This window comes from Adiantum capillus-veneris, chromosome 21, assembly GCF_014529385.1.
Source record: "Adiantum capillus-veneris isolate H3 chromosome 21, ASM1452938v2, whole genome shotgun sequence".
Taxonomy (NCBI): Eukaryota; Viridiplantae; Streptophyta; class Polypodiopsida; order Polypodiales; family Pteridaceae; genus Adiantum; species Adiantum capillus-veneris.
In genome coordinates, this window is record NC_140951.1 from 60481269 (window position 1) to 60503186 (window position 21918).

Below are 21918 nucleotides of genomic sequence, written 5' to 3' on the forward strand. Positions count from 1 at the left end.
ATGCATGTGGAAGGTATGGTCATCAAGCTAAGGATTGCATAGTATTTAAGCGCGCGATGGCCAATAGACCAACCTTAGCATGGACAGACACACCTCGAGTGCCTGCATTGATGCCGGCCCCACCTCTTGAACAAACATCACAACATATGGTCCCTAGGGCCCAAAATGTTCTCCAAACAACACCCTTACCACCTCCAGTGCTAGTACCGCAACCACCACATCCGAGAATCACTTCTGTGAATCAAGTGGGTTGTGAGTCATCTATTTCTTGTTTGGAAGTCTATGAGGAAGATATAGATCCTAATATCGCCTATGGGATGGATGTGCTTGAAGAAAGTCCACAATACTACATGGAGGAATATTGGGGACAAGTCAAACCTGTATATCAAGTAGCTGCTCTTGCGGCAAGAGGCCAAAATATCAATTACACCGCTAAGAGACCACCTCTTCAATGCTATGAGTGTGGAGGTCCACATCGTGTAGCCGAGTGTCCTATTAGGATACAAAAGAACGCCACACTAATGCAAACCAATCAAGCGAGCACGTCTACAATGCCGATACTCATGTGTAATCGATGTGGCGTAGATCATTTGATTGCCCACTGTCCAAATAATCCAAATGCACCGAAGATGACGCCATTAAACTTGATTGAAGTTACCGAGGAGCCATCACCAAGTACACCCGTGGTACCAGTAAACGTACTCACACGATCGATGCTCCAAAAACAAAATTATATTCTTGAGGAAAGAGACACGGCATCAATTGCCCAATCTCAGAAAAAGAAGAAAACACGAAGAAAGAGATCGCAAAAAGCAACGAAGTCAGACCCCAGTTCAAAGACCAACATAGGGACTGGTGACGACCCCGTATATATAAACGACGCTGAAGAAGATTCTGATTCAGGTGAAACCATGGAGACCAAAACGACCACTAACATAGAAACCAACAAGGAAGATCTTCATGAGCCACAATGGACAGGATCCAAAAAGAAGATAGGAATTTACCCAAACCCTACAGAGGAGATTGAGCGAGTCAAGCAATTAAGGAGTTTGGTAGAAGATACCCAAAGGGATCTAGAACCAGCACCTAGGAAGATCCAAATTACAGACACCGTGTTCCCCACGCAACAACAACCTCACCAAGTCCATAGACCCTTGGACATACCTAGTGTCATCCAAGAAGAAAGTGACTTAAAGTCATGGGAAAGTGAGCGTACTCACTTCTTGATGGAAAGAATGTTTACAGAGGGACTACCTGATCCTATCGAAGAAATGGAAATCCCATCTTCCCCACGTCAAGGGGCTCAATGCCAAAAGGTTCCGTTAAACATTGCCAAATTGATGGATTTCATGTCTTCAGAAGTTAGAACCACCATCATGTCCAAACTATATAAAGACCCCGAGCTAGTCTCAGCTCTTCGAGACTTCCTCAATGGAGAACTAAAGTTTGGGCTACCACAATTTGCACAGATGGATGGAGCTGGGGAGACGCCAATAGAGGAGGAATACATAGATCCACAACCGAACCTAGATGAGAACCTTGTTATAGAAATACCTGTTAACAAGTTGGGACAATACTTTGAGGGTGAGGAATCCAATGCGACTATACCAATCACTACTAAGGGATTAACTGTGAAGGGAATCCTTGATGGTGGCGTTGGGATTAGCATTGTGACTAAAAATTGCTGGGAAACTATGGGAAGACCTCACCTTGCGACCACAACCATAGTAGTGAAGATGGCCAATGGGTCTATTGTTAAACCTATTGGGATGCTAGAAGATCTCAAGATCAAGGTCTTTGGACATAAAATAAGGATTACCTTTATTGTTATGGATTTCTCCAAACACACTATGGCATCGGAGATGATCTTAGGACGTCCTTTCATGAGGGAAGCAAAAATGGTGCATGACTGGTCTAAAAACCATGTCTACTTGCAGTTCCAAGATTCTGTCATTCGAGTGGATCTTGTGACGGATCGAGCACATCCTCTAGGAAACATGTTTATAATTGATCATAGATCTGACACCACAGTTCACTCGGCCCCATTGCAGTATTGTTACACGTGTAAAGCGGACACTGATGTTGGGGAAGATTCTCCTTATATGGATGTACTACCTGGGATGACTAAGTCCGACAATGTGGATTGGGTCCACCTAGCAGCAACCATAGACACTTGGGGAAATAGGGGGATGACCTGGGTAACACCTGAGGGGGATGAAATGCATGTACCCTTAAATATGCTACAAGCAATGCATATATCTTCTGACAAGACTCATCCTAAAAGAACGAAGAAAACATACAAGTGGGTCCCTAAAGCCTCTTTAGCGACCATAGATAGTGCTAAAAAACAAAAGCCTTGTAAGAAACGTCCCACACGCTCCAAGAAATGTAAGAAAACGTGGCGGTGGATACCTAAACGACTATTGGAAGCCCAAGGCTACTATCAAGGAAATTATCAAATCTGGGTGCCAAAACGTAGATTGTGTTCTTACCTGTCACGTGACCCATGTGAGTCAAACCCTCTGATGACAAAGCCGATGAAAGATCGTGGGAAAGGGAAAATCACAGAACACTATACACCGGATCCGGAGCTAGTATGGGTTCCCAAGCGAGAAAGGCTTGTTTTGCTCAACTCAACCATAGAAAAAACGGATAAAGCTTCTAGCTCCTCATGTAATACATCCATAGAGGTAAAAGCTTCTACACAGCCTCCACCTACAATAGTGGACCTCCATGAAGCTACAAAGGAATCCACACCTCCCAGTGTTCAAGAATCACCTGATGAACCACTTCAAGTTCGATCCTGGGAGAGTACCTTACCACCCTTGCAACTCGACGAGGCACCTAAGGTAATAGAAAACTATTGGCAAAAATCCCCACCTATTACCAGCTGGAACGATTGGTTTCAAAGGGTGACGAGCTCATTTCAAATGGTATGATCTACCTAAGGAAGGGGGGAGTGTTTGCTGACAGTCATCATTCACTTGCTCCCCTCTCAACCTTCCTCCCTGACCTCTATATCTCCCAATCTTAGGGAATGTACATATAAAGCCATATACTCACAAAAAACAAAAATAATAAAGAGCAAGAGTAATTAGCAAACGAGTGTGCACAATAAAAGTCAAAACATTGACCATGTCTACACATTCGCATATGGTGCACTGAAACAGAAACCTATACCATAAAACACCTTCGATCCTCAACACTCAAGTGATGGAGGGTAGGCAGGATTAGTATGATAGGAGTGTTTCTGTTTTAGAGTTGAGTGATTAGCAAAGTTCTTTTTTCCCACTGATGTGCCTCCTAGAGGTATTCTTTGTGTTTCTGCGTGTGTACATGAACGTGTTGCTGTGTTTAGGATTTGGACCTTCATGGAATCTTTATCTCGACTCACTGTTCAAATCAAGTGCAATTATCAACGCAAACAGGTGTTTCTTGTCCATTAGCATTGCCCCTTATCTTTTTGCATCCATGTTTGTCTGCTTTAATTGTGATTGGTAGCATAATATTCAACGCATTTGCTTAGTACCAAACATTAAATTCAAAGTAATTTTTGTCATAAGCACTTGTCTAGGTTTAAAAATCTAGCAGTCCGACTAAGCTAGTTTGACCATGCTAGGTGTTAGAGATCTTCTCTTAATACCATGGGGAATGCCTTCTTAATAATCAATGGTTACTTAGGTTCTTAATCCGATTTAGGCAGCATTGTGTGAAATGTACTAGGGCTTTCTAGTGGGCTTGACCCTATTGACATTTAGCTTAAGTATTATAAAGGGAGTTTACTAGTGTGATGAGCCTGGGGATGTGTATCAGTGTTATACGACCCCCCAAAGTTACGAAATTAAAATGATGAAAATGAACAAACAAAAATCAAAGTTCCATAATGTAAAATCTTAAGCTGGAAGAGAAATCTCAGCTTGATTGGGTACTTCACTCACATGTATCGCCTATGGTACTAGAGCCCTAGAGGTTCCCAGTATGGGCGCTTTTCCTTGAAAAGCAAAAAACCCAAGGCATACAAAATAAGCACACACATCAAAATTGAATCACTGTGAAAAGACTTTGGGGGGTCAAAGAAAAGGTAATCAGTCAGGCGATGATTTCATAAGAAATTCCTTTTATCGTAGCTTAACTACAAGGTCTTCTAGGTATAGCCTCTAGTCAGCCCTCGAACATGAAATACTTGGCTCTCGCGATTAAACAACTTAATTGACCAAAGAAAATTAAGAAGCTTACCCATGGTATTAATAGTCGATCTCTAGTGCCTTTCGACCATTAAATTAGCGATCCCAGACTTGTTTAATTTTTTACCTTTACATCTGTTTATGCATTTGATTATATTGCAATTTAATGTTTATTGCTGACAAATTGTTTAAAATTCTGTTACTAATCAATTTGTCTGCCTAAAACTGCATATGCTTTTTAATCGCTTATGAGAATGCAATTACTGTACCAATGTTGTTTGATTTTGCAGTGACTGAACAAGGCTAAGGACATTCATCTCAAATGCTCTTCCACCTCGACGAACGAGCTTCAACTCAATAGCTTCCAAGGACGGAATCTACATCAGGAAGGGGGGCATGTTAACCCTCACGGCTCACGGACACCCTATCTCCTACAACGGACGTTGTAACCTACGGCGGACATTGTATTATTTACTTGTAGAGTCAGGTACCGGGCTTGTCGGTCCAATAGGAAAAGGGTAAGCGTGATCGTCGATGAGAGGCGCACTCTAACTGGAACATTCAAGGGATTAGTTGGCTAAGCATGGGCGCCCAAGTGTGAATGGAGTGAGCTCATATAAAAGTCAACTAAACCTAAAATTCACTCATTCTCTCATTTGTGCAATTGAAGAGTGCTCTTGCTCCATCTCCTTCTTCTTCTTCTTCATCTCTTTGTGTGTGTGTGTGTGAGAGAGAGAGAGGGAGTGTGTGGGCGATCGAGCATTATGAAGGCACAACGGCGGTGAAGCGGTTGAGCGCGGCGTAGTGGCGTCTCCTTCTTCTTCGCGGCGAGGAATCCTCCATGAAGCAAGCGTAGAGCGGTGAGTGACACACCATCGCCTTCTTTGAGCTTCCTAGTTTAGGCTTGTTGTGTGCTTGGAGCCATTTGTGGCTCGCACACGGTGTATCGGCAAGTTCCTTGCATTGACACGTGTGACATACGCGCACAGTGTTTCACTGCAAATGCTGGTTCCACTACAAATGCAGCCATTGTTGAGTCTTCTGTGAAAGGAGACTGTGATGCTGATGTTGATGCAGAATGGGCTTTTAGCGCAGAGTGCACTTACAATCGTGATGTCCAGGATGCATGCTTGTCAGTTGCTGCAGATTCACATGTGTGGTATTTCGACGGTGGTGCTACAAAGCACACTACCTCACATCGTGAATTGTTTACCTCTCTTGAGTCTGTCCCTCATGGGAATTCAGTCACTTGTGCCAACAACGCCTCTTATCCAGTTCAGGGACTTGGAAAGATTTTGCTCATTGCTTCTAATGGCAGTTCCTTCACACTTGTTGATGCACTTTATGTACGTGGGATCAAGAAGAATCTCTTGTCTGTATCCGCACTTGCTAGACTTGGACTTGTAGTCAAATTTGTGGATGACAGATGTACAGTTCATGATCTCAGTTTTGGTGATGAAATTGTTGCATCTGGGCTTTTGTGCCGTGGGCTGTATAAGCTCACTTTGTATGACAAGTGTGGACAAAATTTTGCAAATGTTGTTGCAGATTCAAGGGCTATTTCAGATGCAAAACTTTGGCACGCACGTTTTGGTCATATGAATTTTGCCAGTTTGCTGAGTTTGCAGAAATCTGATATGGTTGCTTCTTTGCCACCTCTTGAAGCACCTGTCAAACATGTTTGTGAAGGCTGTATTTTGGGTAAGATGCAGCATTCTAAGTTTCCAAAGGATGGTTCAGTTCGGGCCACATGCAGGTTGCAGCTTGTGCATAGTGATGTTTGTGGGCCCATGCAAACTCCGTCCTTGGGCTATTACCTGTACTTCGTGACTTTCATTGATGATTACTCCAGGCATGCATGGGTATTTCCGCTTAAAGCAAAGTCCAAAGTTTTTATGTGCTTCAAACAATTTCTGGCTATGGCTGAAAATGTCTCGAAATGTACTATGGGCACCCTCCATTCCGATCGAGGGGGGGAGTATATGTCTCATGAATTTAATGCATTTCTGGCTAGTCGTGGGATAAAACACCAATGTACAGTGCCTTATACACCTCAGCAAAATGGTGTTGCTGAGAGGAAAAACAGGTCACTGACGGAAATGGCATGATGTATGGTCAAAAGTCAAGCGTTGCCGCATTCTTTTTGGCTTGAGGCCATTATGTGTGCCACTTATGTACTTAACAGGTGTCCTACGAAAGCTTTTGCAGTCTATTACTCCATATGAAGCATGGCATGATAGAAAACCTTCTATTGATCACATGCATGTTTTTGGCTGTTTGGCATATGCTTTGGTGCCACAAGTGCAGCGCAGAAAATTGGATGATAAGGCTGTCAAATGTATTTTTGTTGGTTATAGTGCTGAAAGAAAAGGTTACAGGTTGTATCATCCACAAACAAAACGTATTCTGGTTTCTCGGGATGTAGTGTTTGTGGAAGATTCTGTTCAACCCTTGTTGTCATGTACTAGAGACAACAATGTAAGCTCACAGGACATTTATGACACTTTGTTGCCTCTTTTCAGTGGTGGAAATACGAATCTAAGGTCCAATGAGGCAAATGTACAACCTATGGGGGTTCTTGAAAATGTTTTAGATCAGCCTATTACTGATGCAGATGTACATGATGTACTTGATGAGGAAAGGGCTGAAAATGAGCAGGCTAGAGGTATGCCAAAATGGCTGGTGCACACTTTGCGTGACAGTAAATTGGATGCACCTTTGTCCAGTCGTACTCGTTTAGGCTCTCGCCATGCATCTTATGCATCAGATTGTTATGCTTTGGCTGTGTCTAGCTTACATGATGTTGAGAAGCCTCTGACTTTTGATGAAGCACAAAATTCAGAAATTGGATGGCTGCCATGCAATCAGAATATGATGCACTTATAGAAAATGACACATGGACTTTATGTGATTTGCCTCCTGGAAAAAAGGCCATTGGTACGAAGTGGGTTTACAAGTTGAAACGCAAGCCGGATGGTGAGATCGATCGCCATAAGCCTCGACTTGTTGCAAAGGGTTATGCACAGCAAAAAGGCATAGATTATGAAGAGACTTTTGCTCCCACTTGTCGTATGACTACTGTGTGTTTTCTATGTGCATTGGCAGCTCATTATGGTTGGGATGTACATCAATCAGACATTGTTACTACTTTCTTGAATGGTGACATATTTGAGGAAGTTTATGTAACGCAGCCTCGCGGTTTTGTCATAAAAGGATAAGAGGACAAAGTGTGCAGATGTAAGAAGGCTTTGTATGGGTTGAAGCAATCTCCTCGTGCTTGGTATGAGAAAGCTGACACTCATTTGGTTAAACGAGGCTTTTGTAAAACAGTCCAACAGAAAGCACATTATATGTAAAGCGTGAGGGTGATGTACTTCTCATTGTGGTTCTTTATGTTGATGATTTGTTGATCACTGGACCAAATGAGAGACATATTGCTGAATTTAAGGCTGATTTGAATGCTACTTTCAAGATGAAAGATTTGGGACTGTTGCATCATTACTTGGGTATATAGTTTAAGCAGTGTGATGGTGGTATTGCCTTGTGTCAGAAAAGTTACATAGAGACATTGCTATGTAAGTTTGGACTTGAGGATTGCAAACCTATTGCCACTCCCATGGAAACAGGTTTGAAGTTGAGTCTACATGATGCTGGCGATCCTGTTGATGTCACTGCCTCACTTATGTATGCAACACGAGGTCAGATATTCAGTTTGCAGTTTCACAGGTTAGCAGATTTATGCATAGCCCAAGGTCTAAGCATTGGCAGGCTGTCAAGAGGATTTTCCGCTACCTTAGTGGCACTTTACATCTTGGCTTGCTTTATCCCAAGGGGGGATCATTGCCGCCATACTTACACGCTTTTTCAGACTCAGATTGGGCTGGTTGTTTTGACACGCGAGTGTCCACAAGTGGTTTTTGTTTCATGCTTGGCAGTTCATGTATATCATGGTTGAGCAAGAAGCAACCTACTGTGGCCACTTCGAGTTGTGAGGCTGAGTACAGGGCAGTCTTCACAGCTACGGTTGAGTGTGTATGGCTCAGATGCCTTATGGCTGATTTGGGTGTTGGACAGGACACTGCCAACACTATCTACACTGACAGTCAGAGCGCATTGGTAGTTGCGAGGAACCCAGTTTTTCATGCTCGCACAAAGCACATTGAGGTGCATTACCACTATGTCAGGGAGAGGCTCTCAGCAGGAGAGATCAGCTTGCATTATGTGCCAACACTGGACAACCTTGCAGATCTTTTCACAAAGGCATTGTCTCGTGAGAAGCTTAAAGCTTTCCGCAAAGCTTTGGGCTTACTCCCCTTTGTGGACTGATCCTGTCCTCAGGGCATGGCACTTCCCTTTACTCATGTGCCAGCTCTCGTTCACCGCATCACTCCAGGGGGGATTTGTTACCATATACATGTGGTAGTGATGTTTGTGAACACACTAGGACCGCCGGGGCATTTCCCTCTTTAGGAGGTTTTTTCCCCCGTGCATTGTATATACGCCCATCACTCTAGGGCTATCCATCTTTCCATTGCACACTAAGTAACAAACTCTCTATTGTGTGCCTTGAGCTTCCTTCGTCTTCTCCAAGCTGTGTGTGTTTCTCTGCAACCCTAATTCCAACAAGAAAAACACAGTACCTTTGAAAACTCCATTAACAAAGAAATACACAGTAGCAACACAAAATCCTTCTTCTCAACACACACACCCTCCTTCCTTACCTTTCCTACAATCGAAATTGCACCACAAAAGAAACACAGAGTGCCATTCAAACTTAGTGTATGGCATTCCCCGGCAACGGTGCCAAAAATGTGTGCGTGTGTCGCACGTGTCAATGCAAAGAACTTGCCGATACACCTTGTGCGAGCCAGAAATGGCTCCAAGCACACAACAAGTCTAAACTAGTAAGGTCAAAGATGGCGTTGGTGTGTCACTCACCACTGTACGCTCCTGTCGTGGAGGATTCCTCGCCGCGAAGAAGAGGGAGATGCCGCTACGCCGCGCTCAACCGCCTCGCCGCCGTCATGCCGCCGCAAATGCTTGATCGCACTCTCTCTCTCTCTCTCTCTCTCTCACGCATACACACACACACACACACACACAAGGAGATGAAGAACAAGAAGATGGAGATGGAGCAAGAGCACTCTTCAATTGCACAAATGAGAGAATGAGTGCATTTTAGGTTTAGGTGACTTTTATATGAGCTCGCCCCATTCACACTTGGGCGTCCATGCTTAGCCAACTAATCCCTTGAATGTTCCAGTTAGAGTGCGCCTCTCATCGGCGATCACTCTTACCCTTTTCCTATTGGACCGACAAGCCCGATACTTGACTCTACCAAATAAATAATACGACGTCCGTTGTAGGTGATAGGAATGTGCGTGAGGGTTAACACCAAAGCAGTGCCAAGAATGAAGTTTTCTTTTAACAACCCCTGACTAATAATATCATCGTGAACTTTTTTGCCCGCTCGCTTGCTCTTACCAAACGGGCCAGTCCTGTATACTTTCTCAAGCTCACTCACCATTGTTTGTCTGCAAGCATAGATGTTTTCATCTAGAGAAACAACCTCGCTTTGCATCTGCTGAAAACAACCCCTAGCTTCCTCGCCCTACCACTTTTGTGCATATTCCACAATCAATGTGTTCGAAGGGATGGCATTTCGGACACGGAGCACCTCAAGCATATGTGATTGCATCTGCCTCAGTTGGGAAAATGCCACAATTAGTGCATTCCCAAGAGATGACCTCCCAGATAGAAAGCTCCTCAAGCACTCCTCGCTTTGCACCCACTGGAAATAGCCGAAAGGTTCCTGTCTATGCCCCTCTTGGGCCTTTGCTTTTTGAAGGACACCACACTTGACAAACATGTCGATCCCGACACTCCCAAGCACTGCCACTTTTTTCAACACCCTGGACTAACAATCTCATTGTGAATGCTTTTTCCCAAATCAATGCCACATGCCTTCAAGATCTAAGCATAGGTGATTGCATATGGAGAAATGCCCTTGCTTTGCTTCTGCTACAAACAACCCAGATCTTTTTGGTCATGCCTTTGTTGACATATCTTGCAATTAGTGCATTCCAATAGACAACCTCCCAAATAGAAAGCTCTCCAAGAGAATACATTCTAGACAGGAAGCTCCTTTAAGCACCACATTTTGCGTACATGTCGACCAAGGCATTCCAAAGCATGGCAATACCATCGTGAATTCTTTTCCCCATGTCATCATTCTTGCATAGTCTCCCATGCCTTGAAGCTGCAAGAATAGATGTTTTCATATGGAGAAACAACCTCGCTTTGCATCCATCGGAAACAACCCCTAGCTTCTTTGCGCTACCCCTTTTGTGCATATGCCACAATCAATGTGTTCAAAGGGATGGCATTTTGGACATGGAGCTCCTCAAGCATATGTGATTGCATCACCCTTAGTTGGGCAAATGCCACAATCAATGCATTCCCAAGAGATGACCTCCTAGATAGAAAGCTCCTCAAGCACTTATTAGCTTTCTGGAGGACACCACACTTGACATACATGTCGATCTTGACACTCCCAAGCATCACCTCTTTTTTCTACAGCCCTTGATTAACAATCCGATTCTGAATTCTTTTGCCCCGATCATGGCCACATGCCTTCAAGATCCAAGCATGGGTGATTGCATATGGAGAGATGCCCTCTCTTTGCATCTGCTGCAAACAACCCAGATCTTTCTGGCCGTGCTCTTGTTTGACATATCCTCAAATTAGCGCATTTCAATGGACAACCTCCCACATACGAAACTCTCTAAGCACTTTTTGTGTTTCTGAAGTACACCATAGTTGGCATACATGCCTATTGCCCTCCCCCCGTTATGGAATTGATATTTTGATATTTTATGCAGCTAACAGGTAAAAAAGGCCAAGCTAGGCTATTGCAAAAGGATATTATCTTTTATTATTCAAGTGCTCTTTTATGAGCTTTGGCCATTTATGACCGGCCGGCCAGTTTGTACTCACTTTGACCATTCAAGAAATCTATAAATCAAATACATGCAAGAGGAAAATGGTCACTCTTGCACGGGGGGAGATTGCACCTAGCGTTGTCTTTTTCTTCTCCTCTCCTCTCTTCTCTCTCGTCGTGCCAGCAACATACTAATTTACTGACATGTCTTTGGACGTGTATATATGGTGCTATAGCAAAAGAGTGGTATGGGTGCACATGATAGTAAAGAGACCCTTGAAGAGGCCAGGGACTCCACCTAGCGCTTAAAACTTGATGGTAAGCTTGAAAGTAGTCCGATCTGGGGTGCCCAAAATTTCCTTCCAAGAATCCAGATCGATATGAACAGGATAAAGGGTTGCGTATTGTGAGGCAGCAACAGTGGGTGGCGGCGCTTGTGATCAGAAACATGAACGATGAGTCGACGTGTGAAGATGGGGTTGAAAGCATTAAAATATTTGTCCCCAGCTAGAGTTCAGCTACAAGGGTTGTTTTCAACCTATCCAAAGGGCACTACTTTAGGGGAGGTGTTTTAGACGAAATCTGACACAGTATTGAATTTTATTAGAATTTTATTTAATGTGGAGCCAGTAGGAGAGCCACTAGAAGGGCTGCAGGTAGATTCTATGTAATCATTGGAGATGAAAGAATTCAAGAATCCTTTTTCTCCTACTAATGTTCGCTTTATTTTTATTTATTTATTGTCGAAGGTGGTGGGTGAAATCTCACGCTGCTTCTGTTAGGATTACAGTCGTATTGGTTATGTCGGTCTTTCCACTTGTACTACTCAAGATCGAATGATAATGCCCTTTGCCAGATATCCTCGAGCATTGACGATGTACTACTCAAGATCGAACGATAATGCCCTTTGCCAGATATCCTCGAGCATTGACGATGATGCTAATTTTACTCACGCTTTTAGGCTTTTGGTTTAAATCTTTTTTTTTCAGTCTTTCACTTTACTTCATTTTATTTTTGTACCCCGGCATTGGCTTCGATCAACAAGGATTGTATTAGTGTGGTCTCATCCGTAATTTTAGCATTTTGAAGACGGTTAATATAACATTTCATTTCATTTTCTCTCCCTCTTCCCCCCCTCAACCAAAGTGCGGGCCCTACCTTGGTAATCGATTGTTCCCAACCTTGCAAGTCCATGACCTCTTGCCCTCCACACACACTCACTCGTCAATTCCGATGATATACGCATACACACTCACACAAACACACACACACATGCTGTTAGTGTTCTATATGGTCTTTCATAGCTTGAAGTTAATGCTCGTGGTTACGCGGTGTGAGATTTGTGTGTATTTAAGGTGGCGATAAGCGTTGCTATGTCTCTTGGTATTTTAGTATTTGTTGTATCCATTCAAAGATGACTATCAAAAGTAGTTCCTACGAAATTTTTCACGAGAAATTCTCTTTGGATCAGAGTACTCATAGCAATGTTTGTTGATCGAGTTAGGGCTTGCCAAAAACAATTTTCCTAACTGAAGACAATAAGGGCGCATCTAAAGCTCTTTCGTTTTTAGGTCAAAATTCAAAGATTTTCAGGTATTCACATTAAAACTTGTAAAACTTTACCGATTTACTTGAAGGAAATCATGGAATCTAGTCGATGTTTTGTTATTTTAGCTAGTTTCAATAACACTGGTGAAATTTTACTAGCTTCTAATTTTCTTGTGACAACAATCAATGGTTTAAAAACTTACTCACATATACAATCCACCTCACCGATATCTGACACCCATCCGTACGACTTGAACTTTATGGCATTTGTACTTTGGTTTGTTCTAACTTGCATAACATTACTCAAATGATGAATTTTGCTGTTGACCTTTGTTTTCAAGAAATTGCTTAGCATTTGGCGATTTGGATACTAGTCACTTCTTCAAACCACCTCCAGGTACGTAATTTATCGTTGTTTTCCACGGTATTTTAATTCTCCGTAATGAATCCATTCCTATAAATATATATATGGCTATCATATTTCTTAAGATCTCATCAATTACACAACATATCTCATCTGCTTATACTGCAATGGCATCCCTTAATATACTCCTACAATATTACTCACTTTCTCTACTTGCTTGGAAGTTTATTTTGTCGGTGCATATATTTAAGGACACAAAGTCAAGCAGTTTGCAATAGGGATAATACCATTGGACAATTTGAAAGCAAAAAGATCTTTTACTTCATTGTATTTTCTTATGGCATATGAAATTAAGCATCCCTAAAGTTATGGGTCAGTGTGCTTGCACTACATGTACTTTCTATTGAGAGGATTTTGCATTAAGCTATGCAAATACTCATATGAGCTGTGGTGCTTTGAGTTAGTGGACAACAATTTGTAAGTACTCTCCTACTCAACTATACTTAAATGTGGTGTCACACAGGTAGTACATTTTTTGTGTCCTTTTATGTCTAGCCTAGTCCATTGGTCACCAAGACATAGATTCGCCGATTTAGGCAGTGTTTAGATACTCATCTTGGTGTAGATACGCCAATTTAGGCAGCACATTGAAAATTACAGATTCATGATTTTTAAACAATACCAAATGTAGATTTGTCGATTTAGGCAGCATTAGTGCAGATTCGTCGATTTAAACAGCACGCCTTATTGGTGTAGACTCGCCGGTGGAGGCAACACCAATCACAAAATCATGCTGCAGTGGCTGGGCACCACTGTAACTGGTATGATTTTGTTACCCAGGAATTTTGAATTTGGATATTTGGATTTTGGATTTGAGCCGGATATATGTTGGCAGATATTTGGACTTGGATTTTTGTAAGTGGTTGCGACAGTATTTATGGAATTGGATTTGAGATTGATGAGAATTGATTATGATGAGTGTGACCAATGATATCTTGATTCATCAGGATATGACATATATTGCTTATTCTAGTGGTATGGGACACTAGAATAGGTAGTATGTGGATGACGGCATGCATAAGCAATAATGTCTAATTTTATGGTTTTTTTTCTTTTACTATGTGATAGTTTCGATACAGATTTCTAATCACTATTTTTGACAAGTATTGTTTGCAGATTTTATCTTCGCAACTGAGGACAATTGCTTTCCAACGGAGAGGTATGTTATGGAATTGATATTTTGATATTTTATGCAGCTGACAGGTAAAAAAGGCCAAGCTAGGCTATTACAAAAGGATATTATATTTTATTATTCAAGTGCTCTTTTATGAGCTTTGGCAATTTATGACTGGCTAGCCAGTTTATACTCACTTTGACCGTTCAAGAAATCTATAAATCAAATACGTGCAAGAGGGAAATGATCACTCTTGCACGGGGGGAGATTGCACCCATCGTCGTCTTATTCTTCTTCTCTCCTCTCTTCTCTCTCGTCATGCCAGGCGTAGCACTCCGCTCTAGGGGGTGCGCTTGCGTATGTTCTCTTCTTCTCTCTCACTCGATGTCTCTCTCTGTTCATGTGCATCGTTGATCATGTGCTATGCGAGGCGTCAGGTATGCAGATTCATTCATTTATGATTAACAGTGTGTTGTTTCGGGTATTTTGCAAGGCAGCCACGCGTCCATTTGTAGCAGTCCCCCCCCTCCCCTTCTCTCTCTCTCTCTCTCTCTCTCTCTCTCTCTCTCTCTTTGTCTAGCTTGACGGGAGCCAAGGGAGGGGTGTGGGGCCTGCACTGAAGAGAAGAGAGATGGTTGGGACAGCACTGTAGCGGGAGGGATAGGAGCCCCCCCTCTCTCTCTCTCTCTCTCTCTCTCGCGGCTACCACTTCATCTCTCACCTTTTCAAATTTCACCTTCAGCTCCTGACCCTTGCATGCGTATCTTCCAGCTCACGAAGCCCAACTCTCACCCGTTGTTGTTTTTCGGCTTCTAACAGTTGCAATTTCGCATTTAGCGCCATGTGGCTTACCTGAATTCCCTTCTCCGTAATAGAGTAAATAGATAATATAGATGTGATAAAACATGCCAAATAGACCAAAAAAACACTTAAGAGATCATACATTTTTTCCCCCTTGTAGCTTCATGTTCCAATAAAGTTTTCATTCTTTGAAAATCGATTACAAAGACCTCTCTGAAGCCCCCTAAGCCACCAAAATCAGTACATGCAAGGTTGTGGGTAAGATCTTCATCTAGTGGCACTGGAGAGATTCGAGAAAGTCTCTCGTAGACATCTGCCACCAACCTTTGATGATAATCTGAACGTGGCATGTTACCTAGCTAGAGTAAACACTCGTCTTGCAAACATGTGTTCATCGAAATGATGAAGCGCAACATCATCAACGAAACGGATGGCTTGCTCTTCATTGAGAGGCAACGATGTCATTTGTTTTCTCCCCGCCGAAAGACGACGGTCTAAGCCATTCACACTCTACCTCATCTCCAGCTCTTTCGCTGCCAAGAAGGAGCAAGTCTAAATATTATTATGTGTTGTGCAGCCTGAATCCTTGCTAGATGACGGGGGGCGGGCCTCATACCTGGTCCTCATAAGCAGCCATTGACTCTTCTCTCTCTCTCTCTCTCTCTCACACACACACACACACACACACACACACACACACACACACACACACACAGGTGGCATTAGCCTTCTAGGCTCCCACCCATATACTCACCTACAACCATTCAGCTCTCGTAGGTTGATTGTGTTCAGGCTAACGTCATCTCCACCACTGTGCATGTAACTGATCTCTCTTGGCTCCAACAGGATGTTGTAGCCCCTTTTTGCCCCATGGGTCTCTCTCTCTCTCTCTCTCTCTCTCTCTCTCATCGAGGCTATCTCCACCTCCCCGGCCAGCCAATCCAATGGTGGGGGAGCATGCATTTTTCATGCTGCGAGCCTTCTCAGAATCGAGAGCTTCCATCCACTGTGTGTGTGTGTGTGTGTGTGTGTGTGTGTGTGTGTGTGTGTGTGTGTGTGTGTGTGTGATCCTGCTTTGAGGCTCGTCTGCACTCTTATTGTTTGAATCGGGAGCCATGGCGAGCTCACGCTCTGTAGTAGCAGCAGTAGCAAGGGCCATGGTGTGCGGAAAAGGTGGTGGACGAAACCATGAGAGCAACATCAGCAGCAAAACGAACCCATTCATAAAACCCAGCACCCCCACCTGCGTGCAAACCCTCACCGTAAATAGTTTGCTCTTGAAGGTGCTGGGAGGTTTTTCTACATTGGCCTGCACCTGACGGCCCTTCAAGTTCTCCTCTCCCGCATAATGGTCTCTCGACAGCCCCCCCCCCCCCGCTCTCCCCTCGCGAAAAATTTTTAAATTCTTGTTGAGCCATGTGCCGTGCCGGAATGTGGCTCTCCATAATAGAGTAGTATAGATGGTCAGCATTGATCTCAGCACCCCATCGGACGGATCTAAAATTCCCGATTTCCTTGTCGGGAATGTATTCGTCGTCAGTATATACCGAGACAGGAGTTAAGCATCACGCAATTCTGTCATTCTGTGCTTTGGAAGCTCAACGTCAGAAATACAGAGAATGTCTCTGCGTGCAGCTCGACTTGCGCCGAAGCAACGAATCCTGTTCGCCTTCTTGGCTGCTCTGATCATTCTACTTCTCTCGGGGACATCTGTCTCTGCTCGTAAAAATCAGCGCAAACTCGTTCTCATCTTTAACGATCAGGAAGCAAGGAAAGCAGGCCGCGAGAGCCTGAACGCAGAAGCTTCTTCTGCTCCTTCGGATGATGCAACTCAGGAAGCCTCTGATCAACAGGATGATTTCAATGATCCTGATGACTTCCGTCTTGAAGATCTGGACCCAGGCTCTTGGAAGATTATAGCAGAAGGATATGCAAACGGTGAACCCAATGAGGGAAATGGTAGCAAAGGTGAGGAGGATGCTTCCATGGCTGCCGCACAGGCGTTGTACATAGCAGGGGTTCGGAAGTTGTTGGATGCTGTGAGTGCTGGTGATCCAGATGGCTTGTCTGAGTCAGTTGATCGCTTCCAGAAAGCAGCACAAGCAGGGCATGCACATGCCCAGTCCACGCTAGCTTTTCTTTACAGAAGTGGCATCGGAGTTGAACACAATGGTGCCAAGGCCTTCCTTTACCATTCTTTTGCAGCAGGCAGTGGTAACTATCAGTCCAAACTCGCCTTGGCTTATAGTTACTTCCACCAGCAGGTATTTTCTCTTTTCACTTTTGTGCTAATCTAACGTCTGAATCTTGTGATTGTGCTTTCGTTGGTTTATGTTGTTTTTTCATGGCCGATGCATCTGTGTCCTGAGTAACCTAATATTAAACTAGTTAATTTTCCACTTAGGTAATTTCTGAACATGGCAGTGGTGTGGGATGGTATATTCTGTTTTCCTATTTTTGTTCAATGGTTGGTTGACTGAGACATAGTTATAAGCTGCCCTTCCTCCCTTGATTGCATTATTACAAAAATGTGTGTCGGTAATGTTCTTGGATAAGCTGTTATTTTCCCTATAGTTTCCATACCGGCAAATACATTTCTGTGGTAACGCTATTGGTTACGAGGTTGGTTGCACGTTTGTCCAGTGAAGTTGTTCAACTCAAGCTTTTCGCTGTATTAATACACTAGCTGGTGGGCCACACACATCAGCCACATACATCACACCCTCCTAGGTACAGCAGAATTAGGTTTGAGAAGAGATGTCGGGTGTTGGTTGTTGCGTCTTTTGGCTCCAGGCTCTTGTAAGCCACTCATTTTAGCTGTGTTATCCTCTGGGTCACGTTTCACTCATTATCCAGGGTTGCATCTTGTAACAGACTTGGACACTCCAAGTCAAGAATCAACCGCGACAGCACCAAATAACCACTTCAAAACAATTCACAGATCACAATAGATTTGCACTGGCCTGACGGAGTTCCGTGCCTAGAGATATTGGCCCCAAAGACTGGCGCCCCTTTCGGTATTTCTTTTTGTATTAATCAATCATCAAAGTACAAGAGAGCGGTTAGGGTTTCACTCTCAGACTCTGCGTTCAGATGCTCTGAGAAGTGAGGCCCTCACCACTAATTTAAAGATTACAAGGGATGCCCAAAATCAGAGCCCCAAAAGCTTTTAAAAATAAAAAGCATCAGTTCTCTCTCTCTCTCTCTCTCTCTCTCTCTCTCTCTCTTAGAGAGTCTCTTTTTTTTTTAAAAAAAAGCAAGTTCTCTTTTTTTTATAAAAAAAGTAAAATTCGCGTCGCTCATCATTTTCCTTTTTTTTTTTCAACCTCCGCGATTTTCGGAAATTAGGGTTTTTGGCAAAAATTAGGGTTTGCAGGAATTTTAGGGTTTTTGGCAGAAATTAGGGTTTCTGCTGTTCGTAGCCACGTCATCACTTTGTGACATACCCCCCTCTTGAAAGCATTGTAATCGACCGCGATTACGCCTGCAAAACCGACAAAAGCCATAAACCGTCTTAGCAGACATTGACTGTTAATACCTACGTACTAGGAACACACATCTAGCACATGTACAAAATCGACAGTCACATCACAGGACATCACCAGACATCACAGGACATCACATGACATTCAACATTCATTCGGATCTTAGACCATGATTTATCGGCAATGTAGCTAGCAATCACATCTAGGTCCAATCGGGACCTCATCGATGTCCGATTGACTAACCCCTATTGCAACCATGTCTATTCGAGATCAATCAGACCAAAATGCTGCAGTCATTTCGTCTATCAGTTCTTGCACTCACAAGAAGTCAAGAACAAATCAGTATCATTATCAGGAATTCCATTTCATAAAGTCATCCAGCAGAATACTGTCAACTCTCAATATCCCTGAAGCTCAAAGAGACATCAGTGAATTTAGTATCAAAATCAAGGCATCTGTTGACAAAGGAGCGGAGTAACTCCCCTCTTGTGCATCCCACTGCACCAGATCTTCGGCCAAGCTGAGTTTCTGGGTTCCGTTTGGAGTAGACTATGCTAAACCAAAACATCGAGGTAAAGTTTCACAATCCGAGGAGTATCCGCTAGGTCCTCCTCCTCCATCCACTTCGCATCAAATGCAGGAAAATTCTTGAACTTAACCAAGAACTGCCTTCGGACTTTACCTTTCTTCGTATCGTTATGTGCCAAAATCTGTTCAGGAACAAGGATCTCCTCCTTTTCTTCTACTTCGGGTTGCTCATCAGGCTCCCCATCATCAGGCACATCACCCTTAACAGGGTTCAAGAGACTCACATGCAATGCATTATGAATCCTCCAAGTATCTGGCAGTTTCAATCGGAAGGAGACATCATTTATCTTGTCAGTGATCTGGAAAGGTCCGTAGTATCGCATACTAAGCTTTGGAAAAAGCCTCTCCTTTCCCTTTTTCTTTCTTAGGCGTGCCTTCTCAAAACGTAAGAGCACCCAATCATCCTCCTTCAATTTCAAGTCGCGACGATGGCGATCCGCTGCCTTTTTCTGTCGTTCTTGAGACTCCTGCAAGGTCTCGCGAACCTTGGCAAAAGCCGTATCCAAATCTCGCGAATATTCATCCGCTTCAAATATCTAATCTTTCGTGCTCAGGAAGGATGGAACCTTTGCAGCACTTTCAACAATCTCACATGGCGCCTTCCCCGTCGAAGAGTGTATCGTGTTATTGTAGGCAAATTCCACCAAAGGTAAGTGCTTTTCCCATTGAGTCTTCTGATCCGAGATACAAGACTTCAATAAATCTAAAATCACTGAATTGGCAATCTCAAATTGCGCGTCAGTCTGCAAGTGGAATGATGACGAGAACTGCAACTGCGTGCCAATGCTCTCCCAAATTGCCTTCCAAAACAACTCATAAATCTGGGGTCTGTCGGAGACAATTGTCTTAGACGTGCCATGTAATCGGAAAATCATCGTATCATTCTGTGTTCTTGGGAGATCAAAAATGAAATCCATTGCAATACTTTCCGAGGGGTGGGTGGGTATGGGTAAAGGCTGTAACAATCCCTGTGCCTTATGCCTGTCAAACTTGATCTTTTGGCATACCAAGCAAGTGCACACAAACTCTTCCACATCCTTTTTGAGTCTCGGCCCAAAGAAGTATCTCTCTACCCCCTTCATGGTGGTAGCAATGCCGCGGTGACCCGTAAAAGGTGGACAGTGGCATTCAGTCATAACCTTATCCCTCAACGGCTGTGTAACGCACAACATAGTCTTTTTCATCAAGTAGCCTTCTCGAAGGGAGTATCCAGCTACTGTCTCCCCATCCCGTATCCGTGTGAAAATATTTGCAAAATGTGTATCTGTGGCATACTGATCAACCATATCCTCGAAGCTCCTATGATGTATTGCGGAAATAGCCAGAACCAATAGTTTCCGTGACAAAGCATCTGCCACCACATTCTTCTGTCCCTGCACATGGACAATCTGGAAGTGGAACTGTGACAAGATGTTCGCCCACCGCATCTGCTTTTCCGAAAGCTGCTTCTGTGACAAGAAGCAGCGCAAACTCTGATGGTCTGTAAAGACAGTAAAATCCGCTCCGAGTAGGTAATGCCGCCACTGAGTAAGAGCGTGGATAACCGCCAAAAGCTCTTTCTCATAGATTTGTGCTGTCATCTCCGGCCTAGAGAACAAACAACTCTCGTAAGCTATGACATGGCCTTCTTGCATCAAGACCGCACCTAGACTACGACCACAAGCATCACAATATACTTCAAATGACTTCTGCAAGTGCGACAAAGTCAAAATAGGTCCCGTAGTCAATTTCTCTTTCAATGTCCGAAAGGCAGTCACCTCTGTGGGTCCCCACGAAAAAGGTACTCCTTTCTGTGTCAAGGTATGCTAAGGGGAAGCAACCTCTGCAAACTTTCGTATGAACCGCCTGTAGTATGAACACAGTCCCAAGAAGCTTCTAACTTCATGGACATTCCTCAAATCGGGCCAATCACGGATAGTCTCTATCTTGGCCGGGTCCATTTGCACTCCTGCTGCTAACACAATGTGTCCCAAAAAGTGTATCTCTGGTAGGAAAAATTCATGCATTAATCACTAACGTGTGATCTCGTAATGCCTGAAAGACTTGAAGCAGATGATCTCTGTGTTCTGTCTCATTCTTGGAGAAAACAATGATGTCGTCAAAGAAAGTGCCAACAAATAGCCTGTACTCTCGAAAAATCCTGTCCATCATCCGGTTAAATGTCGCAGGAGCATTGGTTAAGCCAAAAGGCATCACCAAAAACTCAAATAACCCAAAAGTCGTCGTCGTCCGAAAAGCTGTCTTGTAGACATCTCCTGGCGCTATCCTGATCTGATGATATCCATTCTTCAAGTCAATCTTGCTAAAGCACGAGGATCCCTGTAACCTGTCAAGTATATCATCTATCCTAGGAATTGGAAATCTGTTCTTGATGGTGATTTTGTTGAGAGCGCTATAATCGATGCACATTCTCCAAGATCCGTCTTCTTCGAAACCAACAACACTGGAGAGCAATACGGTGAAGTACTATGCTGGACAAGACCCTTTTCCAAGAGGTCTTTCATTGGGTTCATAATCTTTTCATTTTGTACTCGGCTCACACGGTAAGGTGGCCGATACGGTGGCGTGCTTCCAGGTATCAGATCAATGGTTTGATCTTCAGGCCCTCTGAAAAGCAATCGGCATGAGTGTGGAGAAAAATCTTGGCGTTCTTTTGATCAGGTCAAAACATATTCAACCTTTATCCATCGTTCAGTTCTCTCCCAAAAGAATGAGTAAGAAACTAAAGTTCATCAAGTACAATCTCTAAGCCCTTCATTTATCAAAGTCGCTTTCTCGGCCTGGTAGTCAACCACGGCGTAGTTCTTGTGGTACCAAGGGATCCTGAGTAGAAC

General features: G+C 43.5%; 1 protein-coding gene across 1 annotated transcript in view; it reads left to right on the top strand.

The window, feature by feature from the left end:
* Positions 1 to 16541: 16541 nt before the first annotated feature.
* EBS5 (HCP-like superfamily protein) overlaps positions 16542 to 21918 on the top strand; it is a 75144-nt gene continuing 69767 nt past the window's right edge. Inside the window, exon 1 of the mRNA XM_086493545.1 lies at positions 16542 to 17275. Within this exon, the coding sequence (XP_086349671.1) occupies positions 16631 to 17275 (645 nt within the window). The 5' untranslated portion in view covers positions 16542 to 16630. The remainder of the gene's footprint in view (positions 17276 to 21918) is intronic.